Below are 21,281 nucleotides of genomic sequence, written 5' to 3'. Positions count from 1 at the left end.
CCGTCGTTAAGCGAATCTGGCTCCCCCACTGACTTTGCTTGGCAGCAGGTTGCAAAAAAAAAAAGGGGATCGCGTAAACCCGCTGCAACTGTCATAGATACGAATCAGTTGCCAAGCATCCGGATTTCGATCCCATCCCCACGGGGATGCTGGAACGGTCATAAGTGTGAAAAACGGTCAGAAGCCCCTTTTTCAGTGCCGTTGTAACTTCGAACGGTGACAAATAATAATAATAATAATAATAATAATAATAATAATAATAATAATAATAATAATGATAATGATAATAATAATAATAATAATAATAATAATAATAATAATAATAATAATAATAATAATAATAATAATAATAATAATAATAATAATAATAATTTAATTTCTACACCGCCCTTCTCCCGAAGGACTCAGGGCGGTGTACAAACAAACAAACAGTCGTAGGCCGAGGACCACCTGGATTTGCTTTCCTGAAGGTCGCAGTCCTGCAAAAAGGGAGCCACGGTCGTTAAGCGATAATCTTTTTTTTTTCCCGCCCCTCCCTCCCTTTCGCTTTCCTTTCCTTGGCACGAACTCGCCTTCCCAGCTGGGCGGCGAGACTACAACTCCCGTCAGGCCAGGGCGCCGCGAAGCTCCCTGGGCCGCGTAGTCCTCCGAGGCTCCTCTCCGCCTGGGCCCGAAGGGCTTCTCTCTGCCCGGGAGAACTACAACTCCCAGAAAGCCGCGGGGCGGGAACGCGGCTCCGCCCTCCCTCGCTGGGCTGGCTCTCAACAGCTGATCGGAGCGACTATGGCTGCAGCTCTGGCCGCCGCCGCTGCCGAGCAAGGAGTGACCGAGCGGGCGGGCAGAGGCGACCGAGGGGACGGCAGGTCGGAGGCTTCCGCCGGGCTGGTGGGGCGGCCGGGTGGGGGAAAGCGCCGAGGGGCTTCCTCCTCCGGGTCTGGGTGCGAGATGCTCTCCTTTTACGGGACGGGCGCGGCGCTCCGGGACGCCTGTTGCTTGCTTTGCCTTCCTTCCTCCGGGGCGCGGCGGAGGCGCCCCCGGTGCAGCTCCCGGCCAGATCCCTCTTTTTAAAAAAAATGCGAAAGCCGCCTTCTTCCCTCCTTCCCCTGGGGGGCTGAGGAAGATTGCAGGTAGACCGCCCCTGGAGGTGGAGGCTCTATCTCAGGGGATAGATAGATAGATAGATAGATATAGATAGATAGATAGATAGATAGATAGATAGATAGATAGATAGATAGATAGATAGATAGATAGATAGATAGATAGATAGATAGATAGATAGATAGATATAGATGATAGATAGATAGATGATAGATAGATGATAGATAGATAGATATAGATATAGATAGATATATAGATATAGATAGATATAGATATAGATATAGATAGATATAGATATAGATATAGATATAGATATAGATATAGATATAAAGATATATAGATAGATATATAGATATATATATAGATATATAGATATAGATATAGATATATAGATATAGATATAGATATAGATAAGTATATAGATAGATAGATATATAGATATATAGATATAGATATATATATAGATATAGATATATATAGATAGATATACATATACACATACATACACACATACATACAAGGCAGGGTCGGGATGGAAACTGATGGCAGAGAAAAGCAACCCAGGGAGAAATTTCCCACGAGGGCGACGGCAATGAATCAGTGGAAAGGCTACTACGTCTTTGGAAGTGGTGGGGCTCCCAACAGTTGGGGGAGGTTTTTAAGGAGAGATCGGACAGCCCCTTTGTCTGGAATGGGCTGGGCAGGGGGTTGGACTAGACGACCTCCAAGCTCCCTACCCATTCCGTTATTCTGTTCTGTTCTGGGTTTTTCCTCCTTTATCTCTTACCGCCCCCCCCCCCCGCCCCCAGAAACGCCCTAGCCATCATCGCCGGGGGTGGGGCAGTGAAATTGTGGTTTGGTGGCTGATGCAGCTGGTGTGGCTTTTTTTTTGTTTGTTCGTTTGTTTTTAACAACGTGTGCGGCAATAGAGGAATAAGAGAGTTAATGCACAGAGGTTTGGCATGTTGACCCTTGGGTCAGTTCTGGGGTTTGGGGTACAAAGGTCCAGAGAGAACTGGGAGATGGGGAGTTCTCCTTTTTGGGGATTATTCCTGTTGCATACCCTTTCATTCATTCATTCAATTATCGGTTATGAGATTAATTTACGAGTACTCCTTGACTTACGACTGTTCGTTTAGTGACCATTCAAAATGACAAAGGCACTGAAAGATTGACGGGACCGGTTTTCACACAATCGTTGTACCCCATTCATTCGTTCATTCATTTTCTGTATTAGATTTAGCGATTAGATTAATTTACAGGGGGTCCTCAACTTACAACCATTTGTTTAGTGACCGTTTGAACTGAAAAAAGGGACTTATGGCCAGTTTTTGACACGACCGTTGCAGCGTCCCCAGGGATCACGTGATCCAAATTCAGAGGTTTGGCAACTGGCAGGTACTTAACGACGGTTGCAGTGTCCTGGGGTCATGTGATCAACTGTTACGACCTTCTGACAAGCAAAGTCAATGGGGAAGCCAGATTCACTTAACAACCAAGGTTACTAGCTTATTAACTGCAGCTCCATTGTGGTTGTAAGTCGAGAACTACCTGTACATTTCCGGAAAGGAAAAAAAAGTGTGAAGTTGTGGTTTTGAGTGAAACTCTTCCCTCCAAGCACAACAGAAGCGTGGAATTGCAGTCCTAAACTTGAAACTGGAATAACTTAACTGCCTTTCACGTGGCTCAGCCGAACATTGAATTAACTCATTTTTTTTGAGTTTTCACAACACAGAGATCCGTCAACCCACCAAGCGGTCTTTGGGCGACATGCAAAGTCAAAGTGAAAAGTTATTGAACTTTGCCCATTGTTTTATGTGAATTGGTAATTGGGAGCCAGTTTGCTTTTCTGGTTAAGGCACCAGGCTGGAAAGCAGGAGATTGTGGGTTCGAGTCCCGCCTTAGGCGTGAAAGCTGGCTGGGAGACTTTGGGCCAATCACCAGGATACTGTGAGTTCTAGTCCCACCTTAGGCATGAAAGCTGGCTGGGTGACTTTAGGCCAATCCCCAGGAGACTGTGAGTTCTAGTCCCGCCTTAGGCATGAAAGCTGGCTGGGTGACTTTGGGCCAATCCCCAGGAGACTGTGAGTTCTAGTCCCGCCTTAGGCATGAAAGCTGGCTGGGTGACTTTAGGCCAATCCCCAGGAGACTGTGAGTTCTAGTCCCGCCTTAGGCATGAAAGCCGGCTGGGTGACTTTGGGCCAATCACCAGGAGACTGTGAGTTCTAGTCCCACCTTAGGCATGAAAGCCGGCTGGGTGACTTTGGGCCAATCACCAGGAGATGGTGAGTTCTAGTCCCGTCTTAGGCATGAAAGCCGGCTGGGTGACTTTGGGCCAATCACCAGGAGACTGTGAGTTCTAGTCCCGACTTAGGCATGAAAGCTGGCTGGGTAACTTTGGGCCAATCACCAGGAGACTGTGAGTTCTAGTCCCGACTTAGGCATGAAAGCTGGCTGGGTGACTATGGGCCAATCACCAGGAGACTGTGAGTTCTAGTCCCACCTTAGGCATGAAAGCTGGCTGGGAGACTTTAGGCCAGTCACCAGGAGACTATGAGTTCTAGTCCCGCCTTAGGCATGAAAGCCAGCTGGGTGACTTTGGGCCAATCACCAGGAGACTGTGAGTTCTAGTCCCACCTTAGGCATGAAAGCCGGCTGGGTGACTTTGGGCCAATCACCAGGAGACTGTGAGTTCTAGTCCCACCTTAGGCATGAAAGCCGGCTGGGTGACTTTGGGCCAATCACCAGGAGATAAGAAGTTCTAGTCCCTCCAGTTTTGCCAGAGGGAGGGAATCCAGAATATCAGATTTATAATTAAAGCTATATGCCTCAAGAGCTCCATGCTATGTGACATTTTATAATAGTTCATCTCATCTTGCTTCGTGATCAATGTGTAATTATCACAACTTCAGTCTTATATACAAGTCCTGCTTATCTTACAATCAATGGTTGGCCTTTCTTTAAAGTTTTGACTGGATGGGAGGAGTGATGCAATTTTCTGAGGGAGAATTTATTGGAAGAAGAAAGAAAATGATGATGATGATGATGATGATGATGATGATGATGATGATGATGATAATAATAATAATAATAATAATAATAATAATAATAATAATAATAATAATAATAATAATAAAAACATTCTAGCTAGTGAAAGGAAAGTGTTCTGACTTTCCTGGCCTGAGCAACATGAATCCGTGCATAAAGGTGCAGTCCTCAACGCTGTGACTGATTGTCATAAAATGGGCTATCTTACATGACCAATCCGATTTTCCAACCTTTTTTTTGTGGCGGTCGATAAGCAAACACTGTGGCCGTAAAGCAAACGTCACGGACATTAAGTGGACATTAAATTGGGCCGTTTTTGCTGAAATGGTAAATGCTGATTTTTGACAAAAACTTCCCAAAATGCTGTCACGTGACTGCAGGACCCTGCAAAACATGGGGCCAGTTACCCAGCACCCAAAATGTGCTCAGGTGACCGTGGGGTTGCCATCAAACTTCGGAATCCAATCATAAGTACGCCGGGGGAGGTTCTTCGTAACTTAGAACTATCGGTGAGTAACCGGTCGTAAAGTGAGGATTGCTGGTTTGTGAAAGAGCCTCCCAGAGTGTCAGATGCTTCCACTTAGCTTTGGTGGTTATAAAAGTTGATGGTCTTCTGCAATTTGTGTCCGGAGTCATCCATGAGACAGCTTTGGCGCAAATATTTATAAATGTTTATAAAAATATTAAAATATTTCCGCCGGTTAATTGTCCTCGCTGTTAGGAAGCGTCTCCTTAATTCCAGGTTGCTTCTCTCCTTGACTGGTTTCCAAACAATGGAGGGAAACTAATCAAGGGTAGAAGCAACCTGGAATGAAAGAGAAGATTCCTAACAGTGAGGACAATGAAACGGTGGAACTTCTTCCCTCCAGAAGTTGTGTGTTCTGTACCAGCCTGCTACCGGCCTTGCAGAAAAGGCAACCCCTTTACAGACGGCAAGAGGCTGGAATACGTCTGCCAAATTTATTACAAAAACAAACAAGACACGAACCAAGATACCGGAGCTTTGAAACACTATCTGAGCGGTTGCTTTCAGCAAACCAGCCCTCCCCACACAAGTCCTTTATAAAGAGTTCAGGGCATGGCTTCTCTCTCCCTCCTTCCGTGAAGCCCCATTGCCTTCCTCTGTTTACTCCTACTTGACTGCCTCCTGCGTCGGGCGTCCTTGAACAGGGCCAGCTGTGGGTCATCTTCATCCACGCTGTCAGGCTCACACAGCTGGGTCTCCACCAGGTGGGAGGGGCCTGGCTGGGGGCTCTGCGGAGCCTCAAAGCCATCATCAGCAAGTTCTTCAACACCCCCCTCCTCCCCCTCATCTGAGTCATCCGACCCAACTGCCGAACCCACAGGTTGACCCTGAATCACAACATTGTGGGTGCTCCAACACTGGAGGTCTCTGGAGATTCTCAGTCATCCAGGTCCTGGTTGTCCCAAGGTGCTTTTTTCACGAGGCAACTGGACTTCCTTATTTTTCTTTGAAGACGTTTCGCTTCTCATCCAAGAAGCTTCTTCAGCTCTGGCTGGACGGTGGGGAATGGAAGGATTTATACTCCTTGCAGACAGCTGGTCAACAGGCGGATAACACCCAGGGGGAGGGCCTTTTCAGTGGGTGCGCCTGCCCTTTGGAACCAGCTGCCCGTGGAGCTTAGGACTGCCCCCCGACCTTCGGTCATTCCGACGGGACCTGAAGACCTGGCTCTTCGAGCTTTCCGGCCCAGGCTGAGAGTTTTTAATTGGGGTTTTATATTTTTCAGGGATCAAATTTAATTATTTTTAACTGTTTTTAACTTTTATATTGTATTGACGTTTTAAAATACTTTGTCAACCGCTCTGAGTCCTACGGGGGGGGGAAAGGGCGGTATATAAATTCAATAAACTTAAACTTAATTTGCATCTTTTTAGAGAGTCGTTGAGGCCCCTTGGAGGTCTATCTGTGTCCTCAGGGCCACCTGAGTGGTGCAAATGGGTGTGGAGCCTTCTTGGAACTGCTGAAAGGACTTTGTTGTAGACTGGAGATGGATGATATGGTATCCCTCCCCCCTCTGTTGAGAGAGGGCTGTTCAATTTTGACCTAGATGGCCTCAAAATAGTGGGCCTCTCTGTCCAGAATGTGGATTTTGCTGTCTTCGAAAAAGCGGACTTTTTTCTTTTAAATGCAGATGGACTGCTGAATCTTGTCCTCCTGGATTGCTGGAGGTTTCTAAGAAAAGACTGGACAGCCACCTGTCTGAAATAATAATAATAATAATAATAATAATAATAATAATAATAATAATAATAATAATAATAATAATAATAATAATAATATCATCATCATCATGCCAGAGTCGAAGAAAAAGAACTGGAAAAAATTACAAAATACCGTGACCTGGCCATCGAAACTGCGCGATTATGGATGAAACACGTAACAGTGATACCCATTGTCATCGGGGCATTGGGAACTATGTCCAAAAACTTTGCAAAACACATCAAGAAATTGCAGCTTCCTGAAATAACTCCAGCAAAGCTACAACAAAACTGCGCTACTCGGAACATCTTACATTTTAAGGAGATACCTGGTTGATACCTAGGATGCTCGCAGCAACCCGTGTCAACCGTTAGTGCCAGTCAGTTTGAGTGTTCAGTTGACTGAGTTTCACATTTTATGAATAAAAGTTTTGTAATAATAATAATGTTGGTGGTGAACCTATGGCACATGTGCCACTGGTGGCCCGCAGACCCCTCTCTGTGGGCACGCGCGCCATCCCACCAGCCCTAGGCCTTCAGCTGGGTTTTATAAAACCTTTTCGCTTTAGGCCTCCGCCACCGTGTGCAAAAAAAAAAAAAAGTTCAATCAATCAATCAATTTCAACTTCTTGCGGGGGAAAAAAAAGAACTCACAAAGTTGGAATTGATTGAACTTTTTAGTCCCACCCAGTCTGCCGTTACCACCCAGCCACACCCACCCGATGGGCCATGCCCACCCGACACCCGATGATACATAAGTAGGTTTTGGGTTGCAGTTTGGGCACTCGGTCTCTAAAAGGTTCTTCGTCACTGCCCTAGGCCATTTCAGACAAATGGCTGTCCAGTCTCTTCTTAAAAACTTCCAGCGTTGGAGCATTCCCAGCTTCTGGAGGCAGGCTGTTCCACTGGTTGATTGTTCTGTCAGGAAGTTTCTCCTTAGTTCTAGGTTGCTTCTCTCCTTGATTAGTTTATAGAGTCTCCTGATTGAGCAGGGGGTTGGACTAGAAGACCTCCAAGGTCCCTTCCGGCTCTATTCTGATTGAAATTAAATTAAATTTGTTGTCTCCTGCTGAACAAAAATAAACATCTTGGCACCAAATTAATGTAAAATAGGGCAGAGGCCAGCCTTTCCAGCTAGCCCGGACAGAAAACCCAACCAGCTGAACTAATTCTGTGGGAGATTCCTCAGCGGACGCCGACACGGAAGCAGAATTTCTGCTGTTAAGCCAAGCAATTTTTATTTATTTTTATTTTATTTTAATTCCATTTATATCCCGCCCTTCTCCGAAGACTCAGGGCGGCTTACAAGCTTAGCAGTAGCCTTCATTCTATGTATATGCCTGCTTGTTAGGGCTTTCATACACCCCCCAAGCGGCATTATTACAAAGTCAGCTTAATTGCCCCCAACAATCTGGGTCCTCATTTTACCTACCTCGGAAGGATGGAAGGCTGAGTCAACCTTGAGCCTGGTGGGACTCGAACCTGCACTAATTGCAGGCAGCTGGTGTTACTTAAGGAGGCATTAGCCCACTGCTCCACCAAGGCTCTTAAGGGAGTTGTGCCTGATTTTTACGGCCTCTTCTGCCACAGTTTATTTATTTATTTATTTATTTATTTATTTATTATTTATTTATTTATTTATTTATTTGGATTTATATACCGCCTCTCTCTGAAGGGACTCGGGGCGGTGTACAGGGCAATTAAAACACTATAAATAACACATAATGTATAAAAATTAAAATGAGATTAAATCAAATAGCCCTAAACAATAAACACATTCTAAAATTTAATATATATTTTTTTTAAATTTAAGATCTAAAATCCCAATCCCTCAGTCCAGGCCGGCAAGTTCAAATAGCCAAGTCTTCAGGTCGCGGCGAAACGAGCGAAGGTCAGGAGCCATCCGGAGCTCAACAGGGAGCTGATTCCAGAGAGCAGGTGCGCCCACAGAGAATGCTCTCCCCCTGGGAGCTGCCAGTCGACATTCCCTGACCGACGGCACCCTGAGGAGGCCCTCTCTGTGGGAGCGCACGGGACGATGGGAAGTTAACGCCGGCAAGAGGTGCTCCCGTAAATAACCCGGACCCATGCCATTGTTAAGTGAATCGCTCGGTTGAGTGACTCACGTGGTCGCTAAGCCAATCCAGCTGCCCCCGTTGACTTAGCTCAGGGGTCTTCAAACTTGGCCCTTTTATGACTTGTGGACTTCAACTCCCAGAATTCCTCAGCTAGCATGCCTGGCTGAGGAATTCTGGGAGTTGAAGTCCACAAATCATAAAAGGGCCAAGTTTGAAGACCCTTGACTTAGCTTGTTGTAAGTTGGCTGGGAAAGTTGCAAAGGGGGATCGTGTAACCCTGGGATGCTGGGATTGCTGTAAATCCACGCCAGTTTCCAATTTGGGTCGTGTGACTGTGTCGCTGTTGCCGTGGTTGTAAGAATTGGCTGAAGAATTCTGGGAGTTGAAGTCCACAAGTCTTAAAGCGGCCAGGTTTGGAGGGCCCTGCTTTAAACGGTCGCTAAACGAATGGTTGCAAGCCAAGGATTACCTGTACTTTATTGTAAGGCTGGATTCGCAGAATCTTGGAAGAATCCTGAAAAATCCAACTGTTTCTTTTACACCGTCCTTCTCCTGTGCCCTCTCTTCTCTGCCTCTCTTTGCCCCATCCCTCTAGGTCTTTTCTCACATACCATTACGGGAAGTCCTCGACTTACGACCACAACCGAGCCCAACATTTCTGTTGCTAAGCGAGACAGTCGCTAAGTGAATTTCGCCCCCTTTTGCAACCTTTCTTGCTTAACACTTGTTAAGCGAATCACTGCAGTTCTTAAGCTAGCAACACGGTTAAGTGAATCTGCCCCCCCGCCCCCGGTAAGAAGGTCGTAAAAGGGGATGGCATGACCCCCGGGGACACTGCGACCGTCATCAATAACGAGTCAAGTTGCCAAAGGTCTGAATCCTGATCACGTGACCCTGGGGAGGCTGCAACAGTCGTAAGTGTGAAAAAAAGGTCGTTAAGTCCATTTTTATTCAGTGCCGTTGTAACTCTGAACGGTCGCTAAATGAACTTACTATCTCAACTTAGTCTAACTCTTCTGGTATACCGTATCAGGGACTGTCGGTATCTGCCACTAGGGGGCAGTTTAATCCTTCCACTGCTTAGAAGGCAAAGGTGAGTCCTAAAAGACATATTTTTACCGCTTGGCTCAAACCAGAATCCCAAAAGATTTTAGCAGCCTCTCTTTTCTTCAAGCTGTGCTCCCATCTTGTTGCCTTTGCTTGAAGGCCACACATCTTTAAATTGCCAAGTTTGGGAAAAACGAAACAAAACACTGGCACAGACTATAACCCTGTCTCTTATTTCCTCCCCCCAAAAAATTTCCAGGGAAGGGGGTCATTTAGCAATTGTAGAGATGGATGCCCTTCTTCCTTCCTGGCTTTTCCAGTACTGAAGGGCTAACTTGAGTAACTCATAAAATAATAACAGTGACCGCAAGCAACGGCATGACACAGTGGCGACAAGGGTGCGTGGGTAGATCTGCAAGAAATACCATTTGCCTGCAAGCAACGACAAATAGAGAAAGTCACAGAAAAACGAAGAAGCTAAATTCCTCTGGGATTTATTTATTTATTTATTTATTTATTTATTTATTTAATTTGTATACCGCCCTTCTCCCGAAGGACTCAGGGCGGTGAACAGGGCAATACATAATAAAAAACAAGATACGAAAATTAAAAGTAATTAAACAGCAATGCCCGTAATAAATTAATACAGATTAAAAAGTTAAGATCAATTTATAAAACCCAACCCCATCCCATCAGGCCAGGCCAGCTTGTTCAAAAAGGTAGGTTTTAAGATCGCGCCGGAAGATCTTAGAGTTGAAACAGGCGGGCCCCTGCGACATGACAAGCATAACAGTTGTCAATCAGAAAGAGAAAAAACAGTTTGAACCGTGGACGTGGCAGCACCTGGAGACGGCCGAGGAGCAGAGAAACAACCGGAGGAAACTCACACACTACAAAGACCTGCAAATAGAGGTAGAACAACTGTACAAAAAGAAAGCAAAGATAGCTCCAATAATGGCAGGCATTTGGGGGCAATCCCAGACCATCTGGAGCACCACAGCCAACCCTGGCTACCAATCTAGCAGTCAGAATAAATGGCCCATCCAATTTGCAGACAAGGCCAAGCGGGCGGAATTGTTAAAACCGGAAGATCTGATTTGGACATGAAGCCCTATCCAGCAAGATGCAGTTTAGTGGTGGGGGAAAAAAAAAAGGAAGATCCTGGTCTTACTTCGACATTGACAAAAATCACCATCAGTCCATTGCACAAGGCAGCTTGACGGGGAACAGCTGACATTCTGCAACGATAGCTCTTAACACCATCCAACATCCACATCTGCCGACCCCCAGGTCTTTGGGAAGGACTCCGGGAGGTGGACAAAAAAATGCCTAATCCAGTCTAAACATCTGGCCGACTGTGCAACATCGCCGGCTCATCCCCCATATCTCTAGCAGAACTCATTCTCTTCCACGAGAGACTTGCAAATACTGGTCTACGAGAACATCGACCGAATTGCACAGTCTGTTGGCCATCCCTTCCCTCTCCGCATCCCTCCATCCGGCCCTAAGATCTGGTCTAAATGCCCGAAGCAGCCACACCGTTGTCTCTATCCTTGGGGGGGTTTGTTTTGTTTTTTTTGGGGGGGTGCCTCTCTATACCATAAGGGACTCCAGGCCGATCTGCGTGGCTGCTGTTCTCTTTGAAAAGCCACTGCTATTAATATACCAGCCAACGAATCTAATCTCTAGGTTAAAGCTATCCTCTTAGGCACGCTGGTTGATCCAGTCCTCAGTTGCTGCTCTGTGACTCCCCTTTTCTCCCCCCCCCCGTCCTTCTCGGTGAGACAACATCGGATCCCTTTGACTGTCCCTCGGTGGGCTACAAATTTGCACCCCCACGAGAAAGGAAGGCGTGTAAAACTCCTTTCCGGAGATACCCCGAATGTTTTCCAGGCTAGGATGAGACTTCAAGGCAACGGAGTTCGGCCCATAACCTGAATCAGCCCCTCTCCCCAAAGTCGTTTTTTTCCCTGCCAAATCCCCCCCCCCTGTTCCCACCTCTCTGGGATTTAGTCGAGATGAACCAATCGCCAGCCTATTCAGGGGCAAGGATTTCCGGCTTCAGGGCTTTGGGAACTGACGGCGGTGGGTGAGTAGCGTGTATCCAGAGCGTTGCTGAACCTCAGTTTCCCCCACCCCAACCCCTAAACTTGGTTTTCCTGGCTTTTTGCAAAGGAAATGCATGTGTGTGTTTTTACAGGAAGGCTTGAAGCAGAATAGGAGACACATACACACACGCACCAAAAAAAAAGATAGATTGTGGTGCTTAGCTAAATCTGGGGTTATGTCAGATCAGGAAGTTTTGAATCTTTGGGGATCAGAATGAGACAGTTGGAAGAGACCTTGGAGGTCTTCTAGTCCAACCCCCTGCTCAGGCAGGCAACCCTGTATCATTTCAGTCTCTTCTTAAAATCTTCCAGTGTTGGAGCATTCACAGCTTCTGGAGGCAGGTTGTTCCGCTGATTAATTGTTCTAACTGTCAGGAAGTTTCTCCTTAGTTCTAGGTTGCTTCTCTCCTTGATGAGTTTCCATCCATTGCTTCTTGTCCTGCCTTCGGGTGTTTTGGAGAATAGCTTGACTCCTTCTTCTTTGGGGCAGCCCCTGAGATACTGGAAGACTGCTATCATGTCCCCCCTGGTCCTTCTCTTCATTAAACTAGAGACGCTCCCAATTCCAGCAACCGTTCCTTGTACGTTTTAGCCTCCAGCCCCCTGATCACCTTTGTTGCTCTTCTCTGCACTCTTCCTAGAGTCTCAACATCTACAGCACAATGTTGAAGACAGCTGTAGTTTCGGGGTGCACCAGAACGTTAATAGTCATAGATAGGTATTTTTAAAGGTGTCAGATGTGGGCTGGGGGAAGTTATATATGTATATATTTTTCTGGCTTCTGCATTGCATTGAAAATAGGGATTATAAAGAGTGTGCAGGTGGTCCTCGAGTTGTGACCGCAATTGGGCCCCAAATTTATGTCATTCAGTGAGACAGTTCTTGTGAGTTTTGCCTACTTTTGTGACCTTTTAGGCCCTGTTGTTAAATGAATCTTTGTAGTTGTTAAGTGAATCATGCAGTCACGTGAACCTGGGATGCTTCAGGCACTGCAAATACATGCCAGTTGCCAAGCACATGAATGTTGATCACAGTACTACGGAGATGCTGTGATGGTCGTAAGCGTGAGGACTGCTCGAAAGTCACTTTTTTCTCCTGCCATTGTAACTTCAAACGGTTGCTAAACAAATGGTGGCAAGTAATGAAATTCAGTGGTGAAAAAAGTAAGGTTCTGCATCTAAGCAAGAAAACCCAAATGCACAGGTATAGAATAGGGGGTACCTTGCTCAATAGTAGTAACTGTGAGAGGGATCTCGGAGTCCTAGTGGACAATCACTTAGATAGGAGCCAGCCGTGCGCTGCAGCTGCCAAAAAAGCCAACACAGTGCTAGGCTGCATCAACAGAGGGATAGAATCAAGTTCATGTGAAGTGTTAATTGTTGTTGTTGTTGTTAGTTGCGAAGTCGTGTCCGACCCATCGCGACCCTATGGACAATGTTCCTCCAGGCCTTCCTGTCCTCTACCATCTTCTGGAGTCCATCTAAGCTCACGCCTATTGCTTCAGTGACTCCATCCAGCCACCTCATTCTCTGTCGTCCCCTTCTTCTCTTGCCCTCCACCTTTCCCAGCTTTAGGCTCTTCTCCAGTGAGTCCTTCCTTCTCATTAGGTGGCCAAAGTATTTGAGTTTTAGCTTCAGGATCTGGCCTTCTAAAGAGCAGTCAGGGTTGATCTCCTCTAGGACTGACCGGTTTGATCGCCTTGCAGTCCAAGGGACTCGCAGGAGTCTTCTCCAGCACCATAGTTCAAAGGCTTCAATTCTTTGGCGCTCAGCCTTTCTTATGGTCCAGCTTTCACTGCCATACATTGCAACTGGGAAGACCATAGCCTTGACTATACACACTTTTGTTGACAGGGTGATGTCTCTGCTTTTTAGTGTGCTGTCTAGATTTGCCATGGCTATCCTCCCAAGGAGCAAGCGTCTTTTAATTTCTTGGCTACAGTCCCCATCTGCAGTGATCTTGGAGCCCAGGAAAATAAAGTCTGTCACTACCTCCATTTCTCCCCCATCTATTTGCCAGGAATTGAGAGGGCCAGATGCCATGATCTTGGTTTTCTTAATGTTAAGTTTCAACCCAACTTTTGCACTCTCCTTCTTCACCCGCAACAAGAGGCTCTTTAGTTCTTCTTCACTTTCTGCCATTAGAGTGGTATCATCTGCATATCTTAGGTTGTTGATGTTTCTTCCGGCAATCTTAATTCCAACTTTTGATTCATCTAGCCCTGCATTTCTCATGATGTGCTCTGCATATAAGTTAAATAGGCAAGGCGACAGTATACAGCCTTGCCGGACTCCTTTCCCAATTTTGAACCAGTCAGTGGTTCCGTGTCCAGTTCTCACTGTTGCTTCTTGGCCCGCATATAGGTTTCTCAAGAGACAAATAAGATGGTCTGGTATGCCCATCTCTTTAAGGACTTGCCAGAGTTTGTTATGATCCACACAATCAAAGGCTTTAGCATAGTCAATGAAGCAGAAGTAGATGTTTTTCTGGAACTCTCTAGCTTTCTCCATGATCCAGCGTATGTTAGCAATTTGATCTCTAGTTCCTCTGCCTCTTCGAAATCCTGCCTGTACTTCTGGTAGTTCTCGATCCACATACTGCTGGAGTCTAGCTTGTAGAATTTTAAGCATAACTTTACTAGCATGAGAAATGAGTGCAATGGTGCGATAGTTTGAACATTCTTTGGCACTGCCTTTCTTTGGAATTGGAATGTAAACTGATCTTTTCCAATCCTGTGGCCACTGTTGAGTTTTCCAAATTTGCTGGCAAATTGAGTGTAGCACTTTTACTGCATCATCTTTTAAGATTTTGAATAGCTCAGCTGGAATACTGTCACCTCCACTAGCTTTGTTGTTGCTCAGCTTTTCTAAGGCCCACTTCACTTCACATTCTAGGATGTCTGGCTCGAGGTCAGTGACCACCTCATTATGATTATCAGGGACGTTAAGCTCATTCTTGTATAGTTCTTCTGTGTAATTTTGCCACCTCTTCTTAATCTCTTCTGCCTCTGTTAGGTCCCTGCCATTTTGGTCCTTTATCATGCCCATTTTTGCATGAAACGTTCCTTTCATCTCTCCAATTTTCTTGAAAAGATCTCTGGTCCTCCCTATTCTATTATTTTCTTCTATTTCTTTGCATTGTTCATTTAAGAAGGCATTCTTATCTCTTCTAGCTATTCTTTGGAATTCTGCATTTAATTGGGCGTATCTTTCTTTTTCTCCCTTGCCTTTCGCTTCCCTCCTTTCCTCAGCTATTTGCAAAGCTTTCTCAGACAGCCATTTTGCTTTCTTGCATTTCTTTTTCTTTGGGATGGTTTTGGTTGCTACCTGTTGTACAATGTTGCGAACCTCTGTCCATAGTTCTTCAGGCACTCTGTCTATCAGATCTAATTCCTTAAATCTATTTGTCACTTTACAATGCCTTGGTAAGGCCACACTTGGAATACTGCATCCAGTTTTGGTCACCAGAATGTAAAAAAGATGTTGAGACTCTGGAAAGAGTGCAGAGAAGAGCAACAAAGACGATCAGGGGACTGGAGGCTCAAACATATAAGGAACAATTGCTAGAATTGGGCATGTCTAGTTTAATGAAAAGAAGGACGAGGGGGGACATGATAGCAGTGTTTCAATATCTCAGGGGCTGCCCCAAAGAAGAGGGAGTCAAGCTATTCTCCAAAGCACCTGAAGGCAAGACAAGAAGCAATGGATGGAAACTCATCAAGGAGAGAAGCAACCGTAGAGTAGAGTAGAGTAGAGTAGAGTAGAGTAGAGTAGAGTAGAGTAGAGTAGAATAGAATAGAATAGAATAGAATAGAATAGAATAGAATAGAATAGAATAGAATAGAATAGGATAGGATAGGATAGGATAGAATAGAATAGAATAGAATAGAATAGAATAGAATAGAATAGAATAGAATAGAATAGAATAGAATAGAATAACGGAACGGAAGAGAGGAGTGGAGTGGAGTGGAATGGAATGGAATAGAATCGAATAGAATAGAATAGAATAGAATAGAATAGAATAGAATAGAATAGAATAGAATAGAATAGAATAGAATAGAATAGAATAGAATAGAATAGAATAGAATATAGGGTAGAATAGAAATAGAAATAGAAATAATAGAAATAGAAATAGAATGCACCTTGGAGGTCATCTACTCCAACCCCCTGCTCAGGCAGGAAACCCTATCCCATTTCAGACATATGGTTGTCCAATGTCTTCTTTAAAACCTCCAGTGTTGGAGCATTCACCACTTCTGGAGGCAGGTTGTTCCACTGATTAATTGTTCTAACTGTCAGGATGTATTTTTTGGGATGTGTTTTTGCTGAACTGGTCCTTTCCTTCTCCTCCGTTCTGCAACCTTACCCTGTGAACAGAAACTTGGTATCCAAATCTCTAAGCCAACTCAAGGCCGCTGTAAACAAATATATCCTTAAGATACTCTCTGACACACCGGACGTTTGCTTGCTACCCTTCTGCAACCTGGTGCCCTCTAGCTGGGCTTGCAGATTTCCCAGGAATTTCACCAAGTTCAGGGTTTTGCTAGGAACTGAGTCCCAACCGAACTGGGGAAAAGGCTGAGGGGAAAAAAATCTTGTATTCCTTTTTCTGTGTACACACACACACACACAGACAGACAGACACAGACACTCTTTGATTCTGCCGTTACACACTTGTATCAGATCCATATTTTACTTAGTAGTGAAGGCGCTGGCCTAGAAACCAGAAGACGGTGAGTTCTAGTCCCGCTTTAGGCATGAAAGCTGGTTGGTGACTTTGGGCCAATCCCCAAGAGATGGTGAATTTTAGACCCGCCTTTGGCGTGAAAGTTGGCTGGATGACTTTGGGCCAAACACCAGGTGACTGTGAGTTCTAGTCCCTCTTTAAGCATGCAAGCCTGCTGGGTGACCTGGGGCCAGTCACCAGCAAACGGTGAATTCTAGTCCACCTTAGACATGTGTCCTGCCTGGGTGACTTTGGGCCAATCACCAGGGGAAAGTAAGTTCTAGTCCTGCCTTAGGCATGAACGCTATATATGGGAGACTTTGAGTTGATCACCAGAAGATGGTGAGTTTTAGTCCCGCCTTAGGTGTGAAAGCCAGTTGGGTAACTTTGGGCAAATCACCAGGAGACTGTGAGTTCTAGTCCTGCCTTAGGCATGAAAGCCAGTTGGGTACCTTTGGGCCAATCACCAGGAGACGGTGAGTTCTAGTCCTGCCTTAGGCATGAAAGCCAGTTGGGTAACTTTGGGCCAATCATCAGGAGACTGTGAGTTCTAGTCCTGCCTTAGGCATGAAAGCCAGTTGGGTGACTTTGGGCCAATCACCAGGAGAAAGTGAGTTCTAGTCCTACCTTAGGCATGAACGCTATATATGGGAGACTTAGAGTTGATCACCAGAAGATGGTGAGTTCTAGTCCCGCCTTAGGTATGAAAGCCAGTTGGGTACCTTTGGGCCAATCACCAGGAGAAAGTGAGTTCTAGTCCTACCTTAGGCATGAAAGCTATATGGGAGTCTTTGAGTTGATCACCAGAAGATGGTGAGTTCTAGTCCCGCCTTAGGTGTGAAAGCCAGTTGGGTAACTTTGGGCCAATCACCAGGAGACGGTGAGTTCTAGTCCTGCCTTAGGCATGAAAGCTGGCCTGGGTGACTTTGGGCCAGTCCCCCTCTCTTTGTCCACCGTACTTCACAGGACTGTTGTTGTAGGGAAAACAGGAGGAAGAAGCATTAGGTATGTTTGCCGCCTTGAGTTACTGACAAAGTAATAAAAGCTAGCTAAAACAAATTCGAATAAATAATACATTATAGACGAACGGAAAAATCAGAGCTATATTTCTGGGGGGACAAAATAGCCACAAGAGCAGCGTGCGTAATTTACCTGTACATATTGGTCTAGACCAGAAGTCTCAAAGTCCCCTTTGCAAACTCAGTTGCGTTGAACATCCAAGCAAACGCCTTGTGCATAAATAAGGTAACAAATGTTCTGGGCACTGATTTGTCCGTGGCATCGTTTGCTCCTGTTGACGTCACTCTGGGAATAAAACCCGGTTTGTTTACCGCTCATGGAACAACTTAAAGCATTTGGGGGTTGACTTTCACTATCCAATTCTTGCTGGGGGAGTTTGCTGGTTGCTAAATACTTTGCCGATGAAGAGAAAATAATAATTGGATTGCTTTTTTTCCCCCCAGAACGGATTCCGATTTGTCTTGGGAATGGCCAAGTTTACCCAGGCTTTCCCACCCCCCACCCCCCACCTCACAGTTTTCCACATTGTGTTCGGTTTGTTGAATTTTAGAACTTTCAAAGGATGGTGATTGCAATTTGGCCTGTTAAGCACAGGTTTTGCAAATATTTTCCTTCAAAGAATTCATTGGTTTCACGATTGTCATTGACATTTTTGTGCTTAGTAAATTTTTCCCTAATTCCTTTTAAAAAAAAACACACACACACACAAAAAAAGCCAAACTAGGGGTGGGAGAAGGTGTGGTAAAATCCAGGAAACGGTGAATTTGGAAGAAAATCTTGATTTTGCTTCGGGTATTTTGCTTCATGCACCCAAAATTCAAATGCAAGCTGATTTTTTTCCCCTCTTATGTCCCTGATATACAACAAGATGTAGTTCAATGGTGAGAAATGTAAGTTCCTGCACTTAGGCAGGAAAAATCAAATGCACAGGTATAGAATAGGTGGTACCTTGCTCAATAGTAGTAACTGTGAGAGGGATCTCGGAGTCCTAGTGGACAATCACTTCAATATGAGCCAGCCGTGTGCTGCAGCTGCCAAAAAAGCCAACACGGTGCTAGGCTGCATTAACAGAGGGATAGAATCAAGATCACATGGAGTGTTAATACCACTTTATAATGCCTTGGTAAGGCCACACTTGGAATACTGCATCCAATTTTGGTCAGTACAATGTAAAAAAGATCTTGAAGCTCTAGAAAGAGTACAGAGAAGAGCAACAAAGATGATTAAGGGACTGGAGGCTAAAACATACAAGGAACGGTTGCTGGAATTGGGTATGTGTAGTTTAACGAAGAGAAGGACGAGGGGTGACATGATAGCAGTGTTCCAATATCTCAGGGGCTGCCCCAAAGAAGAGGGAGTCAAGCTATTCTCCAAAGCACCTGAAGGCAGGACAAGAAGCAACAGATGGAAACTAATCAAGGATATAAGCAACCCAGAACTAAGGAGAAATTTCCTTACAATGAGAACAATTAACTAGTGGAACAGCTTGCCTTCAGAAGTTGTGGGTGCTCCGTCACTGGAAGTTTTTAAGAAGAGACTGGATAGCCAGTTGTCCAGAATGGTTTAAGGTCTCCTGTTTGAGGAGGGGGTTGGACTAGAACAGGGCTTTATATATTTATATATTATTATGTTTGTATACCGCCCTTCTCCCTTTTCAACCAGTGGTACGGATACCACCTGTGGTACATTGGCACCTGGCAGGTGGTACGCGACCAGCGCCGCACAAGCCTGAGTGAGAGACGGCTGGAGCTGCAGGGCTGTCGGGGCTCAGCGGAAGCGCCAGGATCAGCGCCAGGCGCCAGCTGGAGCTCGGCACTGATCCTGGCACCTCTGCTGAGCCCAGAAGAAGTGCCGATCAGCTGGAATGTTGCAGCATCTCCAGGGTCTTGTGATTTACATTCAGATGCTTGGCACCTGATTCATATTTATGACGGTCACAGGGTCATGTGCAGTGACCAAAACCTGCTCCAACCACCCAGCAGATTGGGGGGGGATAAAAACCAAACACCTCCCACCCACGCTGCCAATCCTTAACAGAAATGCTCACAACAACGAAAACCTCGGACAAGAGGAAGAGCGATGCCGGGCGGGCAGGCAGGTGTCTTGCTCGGCGGTGGCTTGGGGGGCACTTTTTTCAGTGCCGTTGTAACTTCGAACAGTCACTAAGCGAACTGTTGTAAGTCGAGGACTACCTGTACTTCATCACTTTTTTTCCTTTTTTTTTTTTTGGTCAAGTTTTTGACACCTTGCTAGGCGACTGGTGGTACTCGGATGTCGCCATATCCTAAAAGTAGCACAATGGGTGAAAAGGTTGAAAAGCTCAAGGAACCTTCCAGTTCTGTTATTCTGAATTCTGAGGTACATAGAAAGGAGAGGCTCTGTGGCAGGAAACTTTGCAGGCAAGACTTTTGGGTTCAAATTTCCACAGTGACCTTGTTTTGCTCTCTTATCCTGCCAGCTGGCCAAAACCCAGCCTGTGGTCAGCCTTAATCTCCTCTTAGCTGGGTGGTGTTTCCCTTTTTATTTTGGCTCCATCTGGGATCTACAGATAAGAACGAACTCGCTTAAAAACAACCCAGAAGAAACCATTTCCTGCTGTTCTCCTTTTGAATAACTCAATGGCAAGCAGACCAGTAAAAGAGAAATAAAGATAAAATTATATTTATCAAAAAAAAAATGAGAAAGGCTCGATCGGTGCAAATTCTGTGCAAGAGGTTGCTATTAAAAAATCCCTAGTGAGTGGCTAATTATAAAAAGGAAAAATTGATTCCTTTTTTGTGTGTGTGTGAAGACAGACATCTTTTAAAACCTACTCCTTTCCCCCCCCCCCCTTTGTATGTTGTGGCAAGTCCGCCTGCCCAGAGAAGGAAATATTAAAAGGGCAGAAAAATATATTTCCTCAACGGATCTTAAAGAGGCAGAAAAGCATGCCCAGTTTTTTTTTAATAGCCCCAGGTCTCCCTCCCCCAAGCAGAAACCAGCTCTGTAGAAATGCAGATGTAAAAAAGATGTTGAGACTCTAGAAAGAGTACAGAGAAGAGCAACAAAGATGATTAGGGGACTGGAGACTAAAACATATAAGGAACGGCTGATAGAATTGGGTCTGTCTAGTTCAGGGGTAGGCAACCTCGGCTCTTTTATGACTCACGGACTTCAATTCCCAGAATTCCTGAGTCAATGCTGACTCAGGAATTCTGGGAGTTGAAGTCCATGAGTCATAAAAGAGCCGAGGTTGCCTACCTCTGGTCTAGACTCTAGTTAAATGAAGAGAAGGACGAGGGGGGACATGATAGCAGTCTTCCAATATCTCAGGGGCTGCCCCAAAGAAGAGGGAGTCAAGCTATTCTCCAAAGCACCCGAAGGCAGGACAAGAAGCAACGGATGGAAACTCGTCAAGGAGAGAAGCAACCTGGAACTAAGGAGAAACTTCCTGACAGTCAGAACAATTAACCAGTGGAACAACCTGCCTCCAGAAGCTGTGAATGCTCCAACCCTGGAAGTTTTTAAGAAGAGACTGGACAGCCATTTGTCCGAAATGGTATAGGGTTTCCTGCCTGAGCAGGGGGTTGGACTAGATGACCTCCAAGGTCCCTTCCAACTTTATTATTATTATTATTGTTACGAAGACAAAGACACCTAAAATCTGCATAGCCCACCCAAACTCTAAGACAGGATTAACCTATTAACCCAAAGGGGGACAGGTCAAAATTCATGACACAGGAAATACAAAGCCTCCAGCAGGAACAGGAAACAACTGCAGACGAAAGGCTCCAGAGCAGGGGTCGGCAACCTCGTCTCTTTTATGACTCGTGGACTTCAACTCCCAGAATTCCTGAGCCAGCATAGCTGGCTCAGGAATTCTGGGAGTTGAAGTCCACGAGTCATAAAAGAGACGAGGTTGCCGACCCCTGCTCCAGAGGGTATACCCACTTCC

At 45.4% G+C, this 21,281-nt stretch overlaps 1 protein-coding gene across 9 annotated transcripts in view; it reads left to right on the top strand.

Moving 5' to 3' along the window:
• Positions 1 to 758: 758 nt before the first annotated feature.
• The window catches only part of UCKL1 (uridine-cytidine kinase 1 like 1), a 58,076-nt gene continuing 37,553 nt past the window's right edge, over positions 759 to 21,281 (top strand). For 6 of the 9 annotated variants that reach the window (XR_014492266.1, XR_014492267.1, XM_083360881.1 and 3 more), the window contains exon 1: positions 759 to 863. Coding sequence is in view for 6 of the 9 variants with exons in the window: in XM_083360881.1 (XP_083217007.1) it covers positions 784 to 863 (80 nt within the window). In the remaining 3 variants the exon portion in view is untranslated. Of the gene's footprint in view, positions 864 to 11,497; positions 11,584 to 21,281 lie in introns of those variants that run through there. The other 3 variants (XM_083360878.1, XM_083360875.1, XM_083360880.1) reach the window with 2 other exon arrangements.

Source organism: Vipera ursinii (assembly GCF_947247035.1).
Source record: "Vipera ursinii genome assembly, chromosome: 3".
NCBI lineage: Eukaryota > Metazoa > Chordata > Lepidosauria > Squamata > Viperidae > Vipera > Vipera ursinii.
This window is presented reverse-complemented; position numbering and strand designations above follow the sequence as displayed.